This window comes from Xenopus laevis, chromosome 8S, assembly GCF_017654675.1.
Source record: "Xenopus laevis strain J_2021 chromosome 8S, Xenopus_laevis_v10.1, whole genome shotgun sequence".
Lineage (NCBI taxonomy): Eukaryota > Metazoa > Chordata > Amphibia > Anura > Pipidae > Xenopus > Xenopus laevis.
The window spans coordinates 81,171,186-81,185,763 of NC_054386.1; the positions used below are offsets into that span (position 1 = coordinate 81,171,186).

At 39.6% G+C, this 14,578-nt stretch overlaps 1 protein-coding gene across 3 annotated transcripts in view; it reads right to left on the reverse strand.

Annotated features, from left to right (window-relative positions):
• Positions 1-473: 473 nt before the first annotated feature.
• tnxb.S (tenascin XB S homeolog) overlaps positions 474-14,578 on the reverse strand; it is a 55,863-nt gene continuing 41,758 nt past the window's right edge. For all 3 annotated transcript variants that reach the window (XM_041575237.1, XM_041575239.1, XM_041575238.1), the window contains 16 exons: positions 13,958-14,242; positions 12,197-12,469; positions 10,491-10,763; positions 9,297-9,605; positions 8,730-9,029; positions 8,484-8,606; positions 8,126-8,263; positions 7,781-7,900; positions 6,780-6,923; positions 5,378-5,508; positions 4,562-4,694; positions 4,015-4,166; positions 2,305-2,401; positions 1,841-2,002; positions 1,519-1,682; positions 474-1,273 (listed from right to left, as the gene is read on the reverse strand). In XM_041575237.1, the coding sequence (XP_041431171.1) occupies positions 1,175-1,273; positions 1,519-1,682; positions 1,841-2,002; positions 2,305-2,401; positions 4,015-4,166; positions 4,562-4,694; positions 5,378-5,508; positions 6,780-6,923; positions 7,781-7,900; positions 8,126-8,263; positions 8,484-8,606; positions 8,730-9,029; positions 9,297-9,605; positions 10,491-10,763; positions 12,197-12,469; positions 13,958-14,242 (2,903 nt within the window). In that variant the 3' untranslated portion in view covers positions 474-1,174. The remainder of the gene's footprint in view (positions 1,274-1,518; positions 1,683-1,840; positions 2,003-2,304; positions 2,402-4,014; positions 4,167-4,561; positions 4,695-5,377; positions 5,509-6,779; positions 6,924-7,780; positions 7,901-8,125; positions 8,264-8,483; positions 8,607-8,729; positions 9,030-9,296; positions 9,606-10,490; positions 10,764-12,196; positions 12,470-13,957; positions 14,243-14,578) is intronic.

The window sequence follows — 14,578 nt, forward strand, 5'->3', positions numbered from 1 at the left end:
TTAGGGATGCACCGAATCCACTTTTTTGGATTCGGCCGAACACCCGAACCCTTTGCCGAATACCGAACCCTAATTTGCATATGCAAATTAGGGGTCGGAAGGGGAAAACATTTTTTACTTCCTTGTTTTGTGACAAAAAGTCACGTGATTTCCCTCCCCACCCCTAATTTACATATGCAAATTAGGATTCGGTTCAGCCAGGCAGAAGGATTCGGCCGAATCCTGCTGAAAAAGGCCGAATCCCGAACCAAATCCCTAGTTTTATTATTTTTTGTTATAATTTATACTCTGAGACTGAGTGAAAATAATACTGCATATGCAGAAGATTGTCGCTATGGGCTTTGGTGTGTTACTTATGTTGTTTTATATATAAACGTTTGCAGTTATTTTGTCCAGAGGGAAATATGTGTAGATTCTTGGTAAATTAAACCTTTACCATATTTATACCCATATAAAACACACAGATTGCAAGGTGATATCCCATCGATTTATTAGAAGCAGTTTACAGAACACAAATCCTCCATCTTTTTACCCCTCCCATCCATTCCCTCTTCATACTGTGCTTTTATAAAAATAGACTGTGTATCCGTTTGCTATATATATATATTTATATTTATATAGTGGGTGGAGGGAATGAGGCTCCATCACATCGCCCCCAATCCCCCTCCCCATTTTATGGCTGTGACACACCTTTTACTCTGCCTTACCCTTTGAGGGTGCACTCCTCCCTGGTAGAATCTTTGAAGATTGTTTTTTGTATTTTCCAGATAGCTGCTAGATTTACACTATATTATATTAATTCATTATAGCTTCTGGTTTTAGATTTATAAAACCTGGAGCTGCTAGATTTCAGCTGCGTTGCATTTTTATATGTATATAGACCATGTATATTGCCTGTACTCCGCTGTTGTTTCTGATTTTCATTTCTAGGTCATTTCTGTTTCCATTACTTGGGTTCTATACTCCAGTTCTAAAGGTCAGTGTTTCTAGATTGTCACTTTTGGAATATATTCCTCATGTTTGGTTCTGGAGTTAAAACCCATTACAACTAGATACAGTTTTGTAGTCTTATTTTTCATTGCATGGGCCTAGCAGAAAGGACTCATGGGTAAGGTTTGCAAAGGTGCCACATTGCTTCCAGTTTTTAGTTTAGTGGTTCCAGACTGTCAGAGCTTCAAAGACGCCGCCAGTTGCCTGCTCTCTGTGGCCGCATCTTCATCTCAGTGAATGGAATAGAGAATTCAAAGCCTTTCCATGTGTGCCAGTTCACACCCTGCCAGGACACAGAGGATGAGGTTAAAAGAGGAATTTTAGCAGAAGAGGAATTCATATACAGTAGAACCCCTGATTTTAAGTTTTCCCTCATTTTACATTGTTGTTTTGTGGTCCTACCTATATATTATACATAATACATTTGCCTGATTTTACATTTTCCTGGATTTTACATCATATTTTTCTGGCCCCCTGAAAAACGTAAAATGGGGGTTCTACTGTAATAGATATATGAGAAAGTCTTACTTGATGGTCCTTGTTGTTGCCATATATCCCATTAAGATTGGCAAAGTGGCAGTTTTTATACCACCAAGCTCCACGATATGAAATGGCACACGGTAATATTCTTTTCTGGGTATTTCGGTCCCGTGTAGAAAAAATCATATTGTTGTGATAGCTCAAAGAGTCCCCTGGATAGAAATAAATATCAGCAAATAGATAGAAAGCCAATATAAGGATAGCAGAAGTGCCATTGACCTGCAGTTTAACCCTAGACCATCTTATTGAGCTCTCCACTTACTATTGCACCTCTGGTCCCTTATCCTAATTAACATATAGCATCACTGACCTGCAGTTCCTCTATATTCTCCTATTCGCAGCCTAAAGTGTCTGTCTTCAGCCTCAACACGAAAATCTTCATACACAGCATAGGCAGAATCGGCTCCTGCCCGGAGGTCTACACGTAATTCATATGGTGCCAAAGATGAGAGACGATGCAGAGCAGTGTTACCTACCCAAAAAGAATTGAAGAAGCTTTGAGAATGACCCAAATACTGTAAACTAGATGCATACGATTTGCATAGTTATCTTTTAAAAACTAAAATCCTAAATCGTTGCTCAAACTAATTGTCATGGCAATAAGAGGAAACATTTCTTCCAATAGATATGTTTAGATATAGAGATATATTTAGAGCTGTAGATAAGGCAGGAGGTTTTCAGAGATAACATAGCCAAATATCTCTTTTGGGTACCCAGCAGTGTTCCTTCCATAGATTATGTAGGACAACCATGATATGCAAAGAAATAACTTACCCAACCAGAACTCTGAAGTAAGATTACCAAAGCCCTCCTTATATGCATTCCACTCTCTCCAAAAATTAGTTTTTCCATCCATTCTCCTCTGAAAAACCTAGTAAAACACACCAAGGTCATAAACTGATATTGTCACAAACAGATATTGTAATCCCATTCTGGTCCATGAGATTAATTGTCATCCACTAACAATGTCATCGCTATAACATATTCTTATTAAATAGCAAGAATGATTCAACCTCCTGCTTGCATTGCGAACATATCACCCAAAAAATGTATTTCTATAGGTTTTTAAAACAAACAGAGGGATAAAAGTAATAGCCTCTCCCTGTGCAAATAGATTAGTGCTCCATCTGATAGTATCATGGTTTCCCCCAATGCAGAAGATAGCAACTGGGTTTAGAGAAATAACTCTATAAATATGTTATTCTGTGGAGTATCTAGGTTAGAGTCCTGTGTGGGATAAATTTTTAAGACCTGGACCTGACCCAAATCTGCAACCCATATTTTTACCAGTTTGGATCCACTACCCGACCTGCAACTGCCTGATCCCCAAACTACCGTATATACTCGAGTATAAGCCGTCCCGAGTATAAGCCGAGGTACCTAATTTTACCTCCAAAAACTGGGAAAGCTTATTGACTCGAGTATAAGCCAAGGGTGAGAAATGCAGCAGCTTCTGGTAAGTTTCAATCTCGTTTTTGGATGACTATTCTTAGGCGCCGGCTACTATTCTAAGCGCCGGCGAATATCTTAGGCGCCGGCTACTATTCTAAGCGCCGGCGAATATTCTTAGGCGCTGGCGACCGTTTTTGCGCTTGACCCGAGTATAAGCCGAGGTAGAGTTTTTCAGCATATTTTGGGGGCTGAAAAACTCGGCTTATACTTGAGTATATATGGTAATCCACTACCCGCTGGCCATCATTAAACAGGAAGTGCTGTTTCTCCATACCAGCAACATCATCAGGCGTGGGCTGGGGCAGAAAAAAGTTTTAAAAAATGTGTAAAGTAGTAATACTTGCTATGGATCAGACCTGCAACCCGGCCACCGGCAACCCACATACCCACCAACCCGCTGCAGCACTCTAATCTGTGGCAATGTGACTAAAACATGGGCAAGAAGTCATTTATAAACAATGAGCAAATTTGCACCTGGGCAGTAACTTATAGCAACCAATCAGTGATTAGCTTTTTTCAGCCAGCTGTAGGTTGAACACCGGAAGCAATCATCTGATTGGTTGCCATGCAAATTTGCACCAGAATCTTAGAGGCAGGGCAACCAGCTTATAGTACAGTTTAATAATGATGGGCGAATTTATTCACCTGGCACGAATTCGTGGCAAATAAATTTGCCAAACGGCTACGAAAATTCGCTGGCGAAAATTCTCCGGCATCCAAAAAATGGACGCCGGCGTCCGTTTTTTGGATGCCGGTGCATTTTCGTCAGTGAATGTGCAACGGCGTAAAAAAAAAATGGACACTGGCATCAAAAAAACAGACACCGGCGTCAAAAAAATGCTGTTTTTCGCCCATCACTACAATTTAAGTCAGTTAAGGGAACCCCATGCATTGTGTTTTTGAGCTAAATAATTAAGTTAAGATATTGAAGCAGCAAGCGATAAATAGTAGCTCTATTCTCCAAAGATTTGGAAAATATAAAGGTGATTCAGGGAGGGCAGTTTGTGTCCAAGTGCATATATATACACTTACTATCCAGCCACCGCCATCAGACTCCATGTCACAGTACACCAGCAATGGATCATCTTTTGATCCTCCCAAATATATTGTGAACAGACCACTCTGCACTTCTCCATTCATCTGCTTTTCCCAGCAGTCCCGGGGGAAGGGAAATCTAATTCGAACTGAGATATAATGTAAAATACATTTGGAAATTAAAAACCATCATTGGATTTATCATCTGCTACACTCCTGCAAGCACTGACCGGAGATGTTCAGCTATGTAAAGTGTTCAAATCTATGTATTACCCCTAATAAATTTAGCACTGATATTGAAAGAGTTTTTTGCATTCCAGAACAATGAACAATGGGAACAATGAATGTAAGGCCATAGCCCTAGAAGCAATGCAGGAGGTCTGGCTATGGCATAGCTTAAGAGAAAAATGATTAAATCAAGGGGCAAGTGCAGGCACGTTTCAGGGGCTGCTGCCGCCTGAGGCAGCAGCCCCAATGCAGCCGGAGCGGCCCTGGGCAAGTGACGACTCCCCCACAATAGCTAGGAATATATTGTATTTCTCACCTGTAGTGAAGGAGGTTGAAATGGGTGCAGAACTGGAAGCACCACGTAAGGCATGAAGTTGAACTTTGTATGGGGTGGAAGGTGTGAGATGACTCAGGGTAAAAGAGGACAAATTAGCTGGTAAAATGAACTCCTGGATATGAAATTAAAGGAAGATAAATTAAAATAAATGTAAAAATAAAACTGGAACAGAAAAAAAAGACAAATACAGATATGGAAGAAGGCAAAAGAGAGACATGAACTAGAGAAATTGGTAACAATATTATAAATTATAGAACATGATTGGAGTCTTAACTTATTGCAGAGGACTAAGCTCAGTTTCCAATGCAATCACCTTGGTGTTTTTTTACCCCGCAGTGCAACATTTTATTACTTGAATACAGCATAATTATGGTCACCAGGGGAGATGCATTAAATGTGACACCATTGCACTTACAAGTCAATGCGAATCAGATGCAACTGAGCCGCGGCGTAACTACTGTTTGCCGGACCCCCCCCTACAATAAAATCTTCTGAAGGGCTCAGTGCATAGAGCTCCCTACTCGCCCACTGCCCTCCCTCCCGATCGCCTACTCCCGGACTCCAAATATTTTCTATGTACGGTTGGCATGATTTCTGATACATGAGCCCATTTGTTTGGCACCTCTATGCGCCACTGATTGACACAGACCACTGAGGTTTGAAGGTGGCAGTAGCTCCAGGGTTCCCACAGCAGCCTGAATCAATGGGCACATTCTTTTGGCACAAAATCTTGTACCAAATATCGTTACCGTATCTTTAGCTACTAAATGTGCATAATATCAACAACAGAACTACCTTTATTTCACCATCTTGTGTTTGATATATAAGTCGATACGCATCAGGAACAGCCTGTGGTGGTTCCCACGTCATCAGGGCACTTTGAGCTGTAATCTTACTGGCACGGAGCTCCCGTGGAGTATCAGCACCTGCACATGATAGCACCGAGATATTCTGCATTCTAAATCACACAGAGAATATCTAGCAGCAACTAAAACAAGGCAACTTTATAAACCAGCTAAGGTTGTTTCGTTTCTGCATCTGATGTGTCTGTGCTTGTCAGTCTCTATATTGTCTGTTAGTACCTACATGCCTTGCTGTAGTTACTAGAAGATTTTAGTTAACGATAATGATGCAAAATCCTTGCACCTATGAGGAGAATTAGCAACGTTTAGTAGCTAAAAATGTTTCGCTATGACAATACTTTTAGAGTTTCTGATCACTTCCCATTTGGTAAAATTGTAATTGTCACAGTTATGCTTCACACAATTGTATTGTAGTATTGCAGACCTCGGCATATTGTTGTACAAAGGCTTTGCAAAGAGAAACCAAGCGGTTCCTATAAGAAAAGGAGTGATGTGCAGGTCAGGAAAACCCGCACCCATCCCTAACCCACAATATGTCTTTCAACTGGCACCCAACACATAACAGAGTCTTCTCGCTCTGTACATTACTTATGTGCACGCTTATGTTTCCAAGACAGGAAATCTTCAGTAGCATTGGAGTAATTTACTTCCCCATTCTGACCCGCACCAACACTAACCCACTATGGTTGGCTAAATTTCAGCCCAAACCCACTCAACCAGCAGGGAACCCATGAGTCCCGTGGATTTCAGGTCAACCAGCACATCACTAATGCAAAGGTACCTTTATATGCAGGACAGTACATACAAAAATAGTGTATTATGTATTAGGGATGCACCGAATCCAGGATTCGGTTCGGAATTCGGCCAGGATTCGGCCTTTTTCAGCAGGATTCACATTCGGCCAAATCCTTCTGCCCGGCCGAACCGAATCCGAATCCTAATTTGCATATGCAAATTATGGATGGGGAGGGAAATCTCGTGACTTTTTGTCCCAAAACAAGGAAGTAAAAAAAATTCCCCTTCCCACCCCTAATTTGCATATGCAAATTAGGGTTCGGATTCGGTTCGGTATTCGGCCAAATCTTTCACAAAGGAAGTAAAAAAAATTCCCTTTCCCACCCCTAATTTGCATATTCAAATTAGGGTTCGGATTCGGTTCGGTATTCGGCTGAATCTTTCACAAAGGATTCGGGGGTTCGGCCGAACCCAAAATAGTGGATTCGGTGCATCCCTATTATGTGTGTGTATATATATATATATATATATATATAGTATCTGTTATATATGTTAAAGACATATGATAACCATCAGAGCAGTTGTTGAATGTGACATACTAGTAGTGAAAGAGGTAGATGTTGGTGAGCTTAGCTTGGATCCATGGATGCTTTGCACACTTGCATAGTATTCAGTGTGTGGGTTCAAACCAGATAAAGGAAGCTCAGTCTGATCACCTGGAACTTCGAGCGTTACTGAAAGCACTAAATCAGAAAGGATGTAGAAAAGAAACAAGTCCGGTACTGTGACAGACAAAATAATAATTGTTTTTTTAATAAATTACTACTAAATCCATCACCATCCTTTTTGCAGCTAAAGCACCCTTCCAGTTCATATCCTGCCTATTCTCCAGCTCCCAATTTTCCTCCTTTATTAATAGCTTCTACCTCTCCCAGTAATTCATAGTTCCAGTTTCTCCTGCTGCCTCACAAACTGGCTATATTTCTTTTTCTGAAAGATTTTTAAAACAACATTGTCTAAATTGTGCCCAATTCTTCCTCAGAGCATTCACAATAGGTTCAGCTCTTCAGTTGTCTGCTTCTTTGCCTAAGTACAAACTGGCCGTGCTAGACTATGTGGAATTAGGCTCTTTGCAGCACAAAGATACCCTTGACGTGACATAAACTAAAGCACTTGCATTTTGTGGATGATCTCTGGCTGATAAAATGCTGAAGCTCCAGGAAAAAAACAAACAAACTACAATATGATAGTTAAAGCTCCTTTTGAGGAGGCAACATAGTACTGACCATAACGGTGAATGTAACCAGCTACTCATGCTTGCCCAAATTTTGGGACCTAATGTCCATGCGCAGTGCTCTACACAATTAGGAGAGTGCAGTGACATGTAGGAATTGCTCAATGGAAACACCTTTGTAACGAGTATGGATGTTTCAATAAAAAAAAGAATTTGGGTTCAATGCTTAATTTGCAAAGGACTTTCATTATAGAGCTTTTTATGTGTAGGTGACAGGTCCGCTTTAAGTTGAGGTTCTAACAAATTGATCTTGTGCAGTCAGTTCTGCCTGTCTTTAATATTTTCTCCATATTTTGTGGCTCTTACCATTTTCTGCCCTGTATGTTACTAAATATCTGTCCACAGATCCTATTACTGGTTCCCAGCGTAAAAGTGCTGATTCTTCAGTCACATCAAGGGCATGCAGAGAACGTGGACCACCTCCAACTGCAAAAAAATCAAACAATTTTGGCATTTACGGAAAATGAGACCATTTGGCATTCATAACTTGAAAAGACTAGCGTGGGCTGGTTATGAACTATATTCTGGGTACTGCGATGCTTTCCAAACTGGTATTTAAATTAGAGAAACAATGCTAAATCCGATAGTATCAATGCATGTTTTGAGATTGTATTTTTATGCATGTTGCTAAAACCTAAAACAAATCAGAACCTGTAGTGATGTAGCCAGTCAGAGGCTGACTTTCCTCAAACCCCCGTACAGATACCACAGTAACTTCATAATGTGTTCCAGCGTTTAGTCCCTTAAGAGATTTGCTGTCTCCAACTACGTTGACACTTTCAGGTTCTCCTGCAATAAGAAATGAATGTTAGACTATTTGAGAGAGGGAGCGTAAGCAAGTGAAAGAACTAACAGCAATAGACTGTGCCAGAAGAGAGATGTAAGTGGGTAATTCAGAACGTAGGAGGTAAGAAGAAAAGAGACTAAACATTGAAGCAATAGCATGAAATAAAATTAAGCAAAATAAAACAGGAGATGTAAAGGGTAAAGACATGGTTAAGAAACTCACCCCCTTTTGCAAGCTGATATGATACTTTGAATGTGGTGGTTTCAGGGTTGGGGGGATCCCAAGTGATAGTCAAAGATGTCTCTTCTACATCATTAAATCTCAAATTTTGAGGGGGTTCCAGATCTAAATGGGGATGGAAAGAACATTGTATAATGCAGGCACATGATTTAACAGAATTATTGAGATAAAGGCTTAATAACCTATAGAATTGTTTGACAATCATTGGCTAAAGAATAATGTAATTACCCAAAGATCCTGTACGTCCAGTGGCTTCCAGACTGCTCTGCTCCTTTCCCTCTTTAATTCCATATAGTAATACTTTATAAAGGGTGTCAGGCTGGAGGTCAGCAAGTAAGAGAGTACGCTCAGTTTTATCTACAGATACCTCCTTCTGAGGCTTCTCATGACCCTCAATGCCATAACGAATAACAAATAAGTCAAAGTCTTCTGGTGCTTCCCAAGAAAGTAATATGGAATGAGGGCCACGTGGAGAAACATACATATCATACAGGAAAGAGGAAGGTTGACCAATGGCCTCCAGGGAACCTAAGAGAAGACATTGAAAGAAAGAAAAACTGTGCTTTAGAGTGAAAGATTTTACACTGTAAAGGGGCTAAGGGTGTCATTAGGGGTGTCGTGAGGAAACAACTGAGAAACAGAGGAAAACTGGAAAAACACATTTTATACTGAACTGTAGAAAAAATAGTTTGAGGAGTTTATAAATTGATGTCTATGCAAAGTTGTGTTCACTGTGTAAGTTGCAACTATAAATCATGAAGTATTTTATTTTACTTACATGTATCTGGAATTTACCTGTTTCAATCTCAGTGGATAAAGGTTTGCTTCGTCTCTCCCCTTTGATGCCATATAGATTGAACTTGTATCGCCTGGATGGTTGCAGTCCTGTGACTGTGGTGCTTGTGTCCGCTCCTTGAACCTGCTGCTCTCGCACTCCACCATCAGGCTCCCCATACTGTACCACAATCCAATCAAAAGAAGACTCACCCTCCACTTTCCATGACAAATTTACTGAATCTTTCCCTATTTCATTGGCTTGCAGGTCAACCAGACGAGGAATAGTGGGAGTTGCAGGAGAAGAGGGCACTAATTTCTCACGTGGTTCTGCCAAACAACCAGAAAGCTTACAGTGTTAAGATTGCAAACGTATGATATTACGCCAACTTTTAGTACAGCAGAAAAGAGTGACTGAAGTTTATCAGAGCACAAATCACATGACAGGGGGCAGCTGGGAAACTGATAATATGTCTAGAACTATGTCAGATTTCAAAATTATATATAACTCTTGGGAAATGGATTTCAGTGCAGAATTCTGCTGGAGCAGCACTTTTAACTGATATGTTTTGATTTTTTTTTTATCCCTTTAAGATATGTGTAAAGATAATAGATCTAAGCTGTAGATAGAGAAGAAGCACACCAACTTACAATGGCTTATGCCTTTGTCATAATTTATTGCGGAAGTTGTAGCACAAGCTTTCGGGGAGCTACGCCTTCTTCAGGTGCAATACACATTAATGAACACAAACCCAGTTTAAATACCTTACAACCCATGTGATACAAACATGTGAGCCATTTAACCACATATTAGCCACATATTTAATCACAGTCCAAAACTGCTTCATGTCAATCAATTGTATAGCAGCCCAATGCATCCTACTCCTTGCGTTTCCTTATCTGTAAGAATGTAACAATAAATATAAGTTCCATTATTAAAACCAATCTATACAAAGTATCCATCAACGAACACAACATTTATAAAAAAAAATCACTTTAAGCTAAAATTTTACATTTTTATAAATGTTGTATTCTCACATGTTTATATCACATGGGTTGTAAGGTATTTAAACTTGGTTTGTGTATTTCCCCGGAGGAAGGGGTTGCTCTCCGAAAGCTTGTGCTACAACTTCTGCAATAAAATATGACAAAGTCATGAGCCAGTGTAAGTTTCCAAAATGTTGTGTAGTAACTGTGACCCCTGGTGGTTCTTACTTGTGGCGGTCTCTGCTATCGCTGCTTTGCTTTTTTTTCCTCCTGAAATCCCGTACAGGACAAATTTATATTTCTTTCCAGGCTTCAGTTCGCCGACTGGGACACTGTGCTGTTCCCCTTCCAAAGCAACCTCCTTGGGTTTGCCCTCAGCATCCCGATAATTTAGAAGAAATGAGTCGAATTTACCCCCCCGAACCACCCACGAAAGTCGCACAGAGTCACTGAGGACATCAGACACAGACAGAGACTCTAGTTGTGGTGGTTGGAGCTTTTCTGTGGAAACAAAAATGCAGAATGAAACACTGGGGGGAGCGATAGTTGAATGGTGCACAATTTAATATCATGTCGTTTTTTTTGGAGGGGGGGACAGAGCCCTATTTATATATACACCCCCAAGGCGTAGGGGCGTGTTTAGGTCTGGTGCCTAGGGCAGCATCAGACCTAAATACAGCCATGAGGGGGACGTAATAAATGTGAAGTTTATTGTGTTTATAACACACTTTAATATGCATTGTGCAAAATATAGCACAATAAAAATCCAACCCAGTAATACATTTGTTGTCAGAAAACAGAATGACTTCATACAGTAAGCAGCTGTTTTCCCAACATAGCTTAAAACCATTTTGTTACACAGTAATGATATATACCAGATTGTTTTGTTTAGGATGAAATTTGGAATCAATTTGAACTGAATGTATGATTAGTGCAAGCTAGAGAGCACAGTTCCGGAGATGCTGAGTCTATTTCCCGATTTCGAGGCCCATAATCATAATTACAGTGGTCTGGTGTGCGGTACTTTTGTAATGACTTAAATAGGGTAAAATAAAAAGCGAGTCAATAAATATTTATAGACTTAATTATTAAAATCAATTACATATTTTGAAACTCAGAGAAGGAGCAAACTGCTTCCTCATGCCCTACATATGATCTTCATAATACTATACCCTGTCTCACTGTGTATTCCACCTCAAATCTACTACAATCTAGCATTTAATGCTTGTGATATACATCACTATGGAAAAGTAGTGTGAGTGCATTGGGGATGGGATTGGAGCTTATATTGAGAATATGACACTGTGTGCCAAAAGTCCAAATTCTTCAGCACACCACTTACTTTTTTCAGGGTGCATCCACTCCCAAGCTGCCTCCAAGTCAGCCAAATTCCTTATCTTTCCTTATCTTGAATAAAAGGATATGAAGCACGCCATCCTCAGACTTTGAGGAAGGGGTTTTCCCTTGAAAGCTTGTGTGTGAAATTCCGCTGAAATAAAATGTTTTAAAGGCAAAGCCTGAGGATGGTGTGCTTCATATCCTGTTATTAAAGACTGTGTGCCAAAAGACACCGAAAGGATAATGTGTTAAATCTTTGTGATTAGTTAAATAGTGTTATTGTGTATCAATTACTCATAGTATTTTACTAAAAAGCAAATAACAGGGGTCCAAAATGGCATTGAGTTTCCATGACAGCCCCGATAGTTTCTCTGTTTTTAACCATCTTTTGAGATTAATACTTTTGAAATGAGTAGCTCTGTGGTTAGAATGTTGCCTGATATTATAAAGAAGAAAAAGTAGAGTATTATTATTATTATTATTCTCATCAGTAATAGTAATAATAAATAAATAATAATGTATCTATACTAATCAAACAACAAACTAAATTTTACATTTGCAATGTGTTTTTATGGGCTATCATTCTCTGCTTTTACCTGTGCTCCCCTCTGCTGACACTGGTTTGCTTCTCTTCTCCCCTGACATGCCATACAAGACAAATTTATACTTTTTCCCAGGCTTCAAGTCCTTGACAGTGAAAGAACGCAAATCTTTATCTAGAGTTATTTCCTGTGGTTTTCCTTCTCCATCACGGTACAAAAGCAGAAAGGAATCAAAGTCTCCACCCTGGACATCCCAAGAGAGAAGTATAGAATCACTGCGCACATTGGACAGAGTGAGGGACTCTATGCGGGGAGGTTGTGGTTTTTCTAAATGAAAGAAGAAAGAAAATGAAACATTACAGTTTCTAGAAATGTATTATTTATATAAAATGATATCTAAAAAACTGTGATACATTGTAATTAGTAATGAGTGAATTTTTTTTACCAGGCATGGATTTGCACTGAAATTCTGCATTTCTTCATCTGCAAATCTTTTGGCAATACTGCAACAAAAATTTGCCTCAACAAAAAAAAAAAAACACTGAGACAAAAAAGTTGCTGCAAGAAAAAATGCCCTTTGACTTTACTCCATTTGGACAAAAAATGTCGACAAGACAGAAAAGTCACTGCAAGAAAAAACGGCTACTGTCTTTAATCATTTGGACAAAAAATGTTGCCGAGACAAATATGTTACTGAGACTAAAAAGTCACTGCAAGAAAAACCAACCATTGACTTTAATGCATTTGGAGATGAAAATAGTAGTTGTGCACCTAAAAATAATGTTGCCGTTTACTGAATTTAATGGGTTTTGCAAATTTTTTGCAGCTTCACGGATTTTTCAGCAGTTTCTAATTTTTCAGCAAAATGGGACATATTCTCTCATCACTAATTGTAATTAATTTTGTATGACATGGCACTAATACAGTTACTCAGGGATGGTTTTAGGGTATTGCAAACAGGCCCGGATTTGTGGATGGAGATGGTGGTGAGGAACAGCACAGTAGGCCTAGGGGCACCTGTTATATAAATCCGGCCCTGAGTACAAAGTAGACATTTTTTCCTGGGACCCAGCATGAGAGGGTTCCATTAACCAAATGGACTAAATTCCAAACCACAGCTGCAGTCACACAATGAGCACTGCAATTGCTCATGGAAAAATTGCTATGGTGTGTTCATGGAAGGGGCAGGCAAATAATTTATACGGGGTCCTAAGATTTCTGGTCATGGCTGAGAAACAAGTGATGCAGGAAAAGCTGAAAAATGTGTGCCCTCCTTTCAGAGCAGTCTGTCTGTCAGAAGAGGTATGAAACAGATTTAAAACAAGTAAAATGTATCCAAAGCAGGACATAAGTTGGACAGCATGTGAGGATGCCAATAGTATAAAGAGATAGTAAATTAATAAATAAAAATAAGCCTGAAGAAGTCAGAGCAGCAAGAGAGTGAGTGACAGATACAAAAGTAATTCAAATAGTATAGCTATCAGGAATAATGGGTCCCATGTGCTTGCCCGAACACTCCCTCAACCCACCCATATTCTGCTTTTGATCCACTGAAACCCTGTCCCTTTAATGTCAGTCCATGTACTCTTAGATGACCAGTTCCCTTACAGGACTCCTGTATGTGTTAGCGCTCGCTGCACTAGTATTTGAGCCTGAATTTGTTGCATAGTTGAAGCAACTGATCCATCTAGTCTTAGCATGTCAGTAAATGGAAAATAAGGTAATTTACACTAACCACATGCCTCTTGTGTAGCTACTTCTTACTTAGTGAAAATGTAATCACATTTGTTAGAACCCCACCTCAGTGTTCATTACCTGTGAGCAAATTTGTAACCTGAGGCTCAGAGTAACGCTCTCCCCAAATGCCAAGTAGCTCAACTGAGTAATTAACTGCTGCAACCAATCCATCAATAAGGAAAGATGTCTGGTCTCCTCTTAGGGTTTCCTCTTGCATGGGGCCCTCAGGGGGTCCATACCGCAATATGTATGCATCAAAATCACCATCTAGAGTTTCCCATGATAGAAGTGCAGAGTTTGTGCGGACTTCAGATACCAACAGGGGAGAGAGGCGAGGCGGTGTGCTTCTCTCAGGGAGAGATTCTGTTGGAGAGAAATATCATTTGCAAGACATTAGCAAGTCTGTAGGAACGTAATTATTTCATTTTCATCAATATAAAAGACTAAAGCCATCAAAATAAACCAGATATATCACAGGGATTACTTGGCTATACCAGGAGTACAACATAGCATTGTTCATTATTACCATCATCATGTTACTACTGTGTATTGTGCCATGGCTTCACAATAAAATTGTTACCAAAAGTAAGCATTAAATGAATAAAATAGGAAGGTAGAATAAATTACAGAACAAGAGAGCTCTGCATATAAGATCTTATAATTTGCATACCTCCCAAATTTCCCTTGAAGAAAATCACA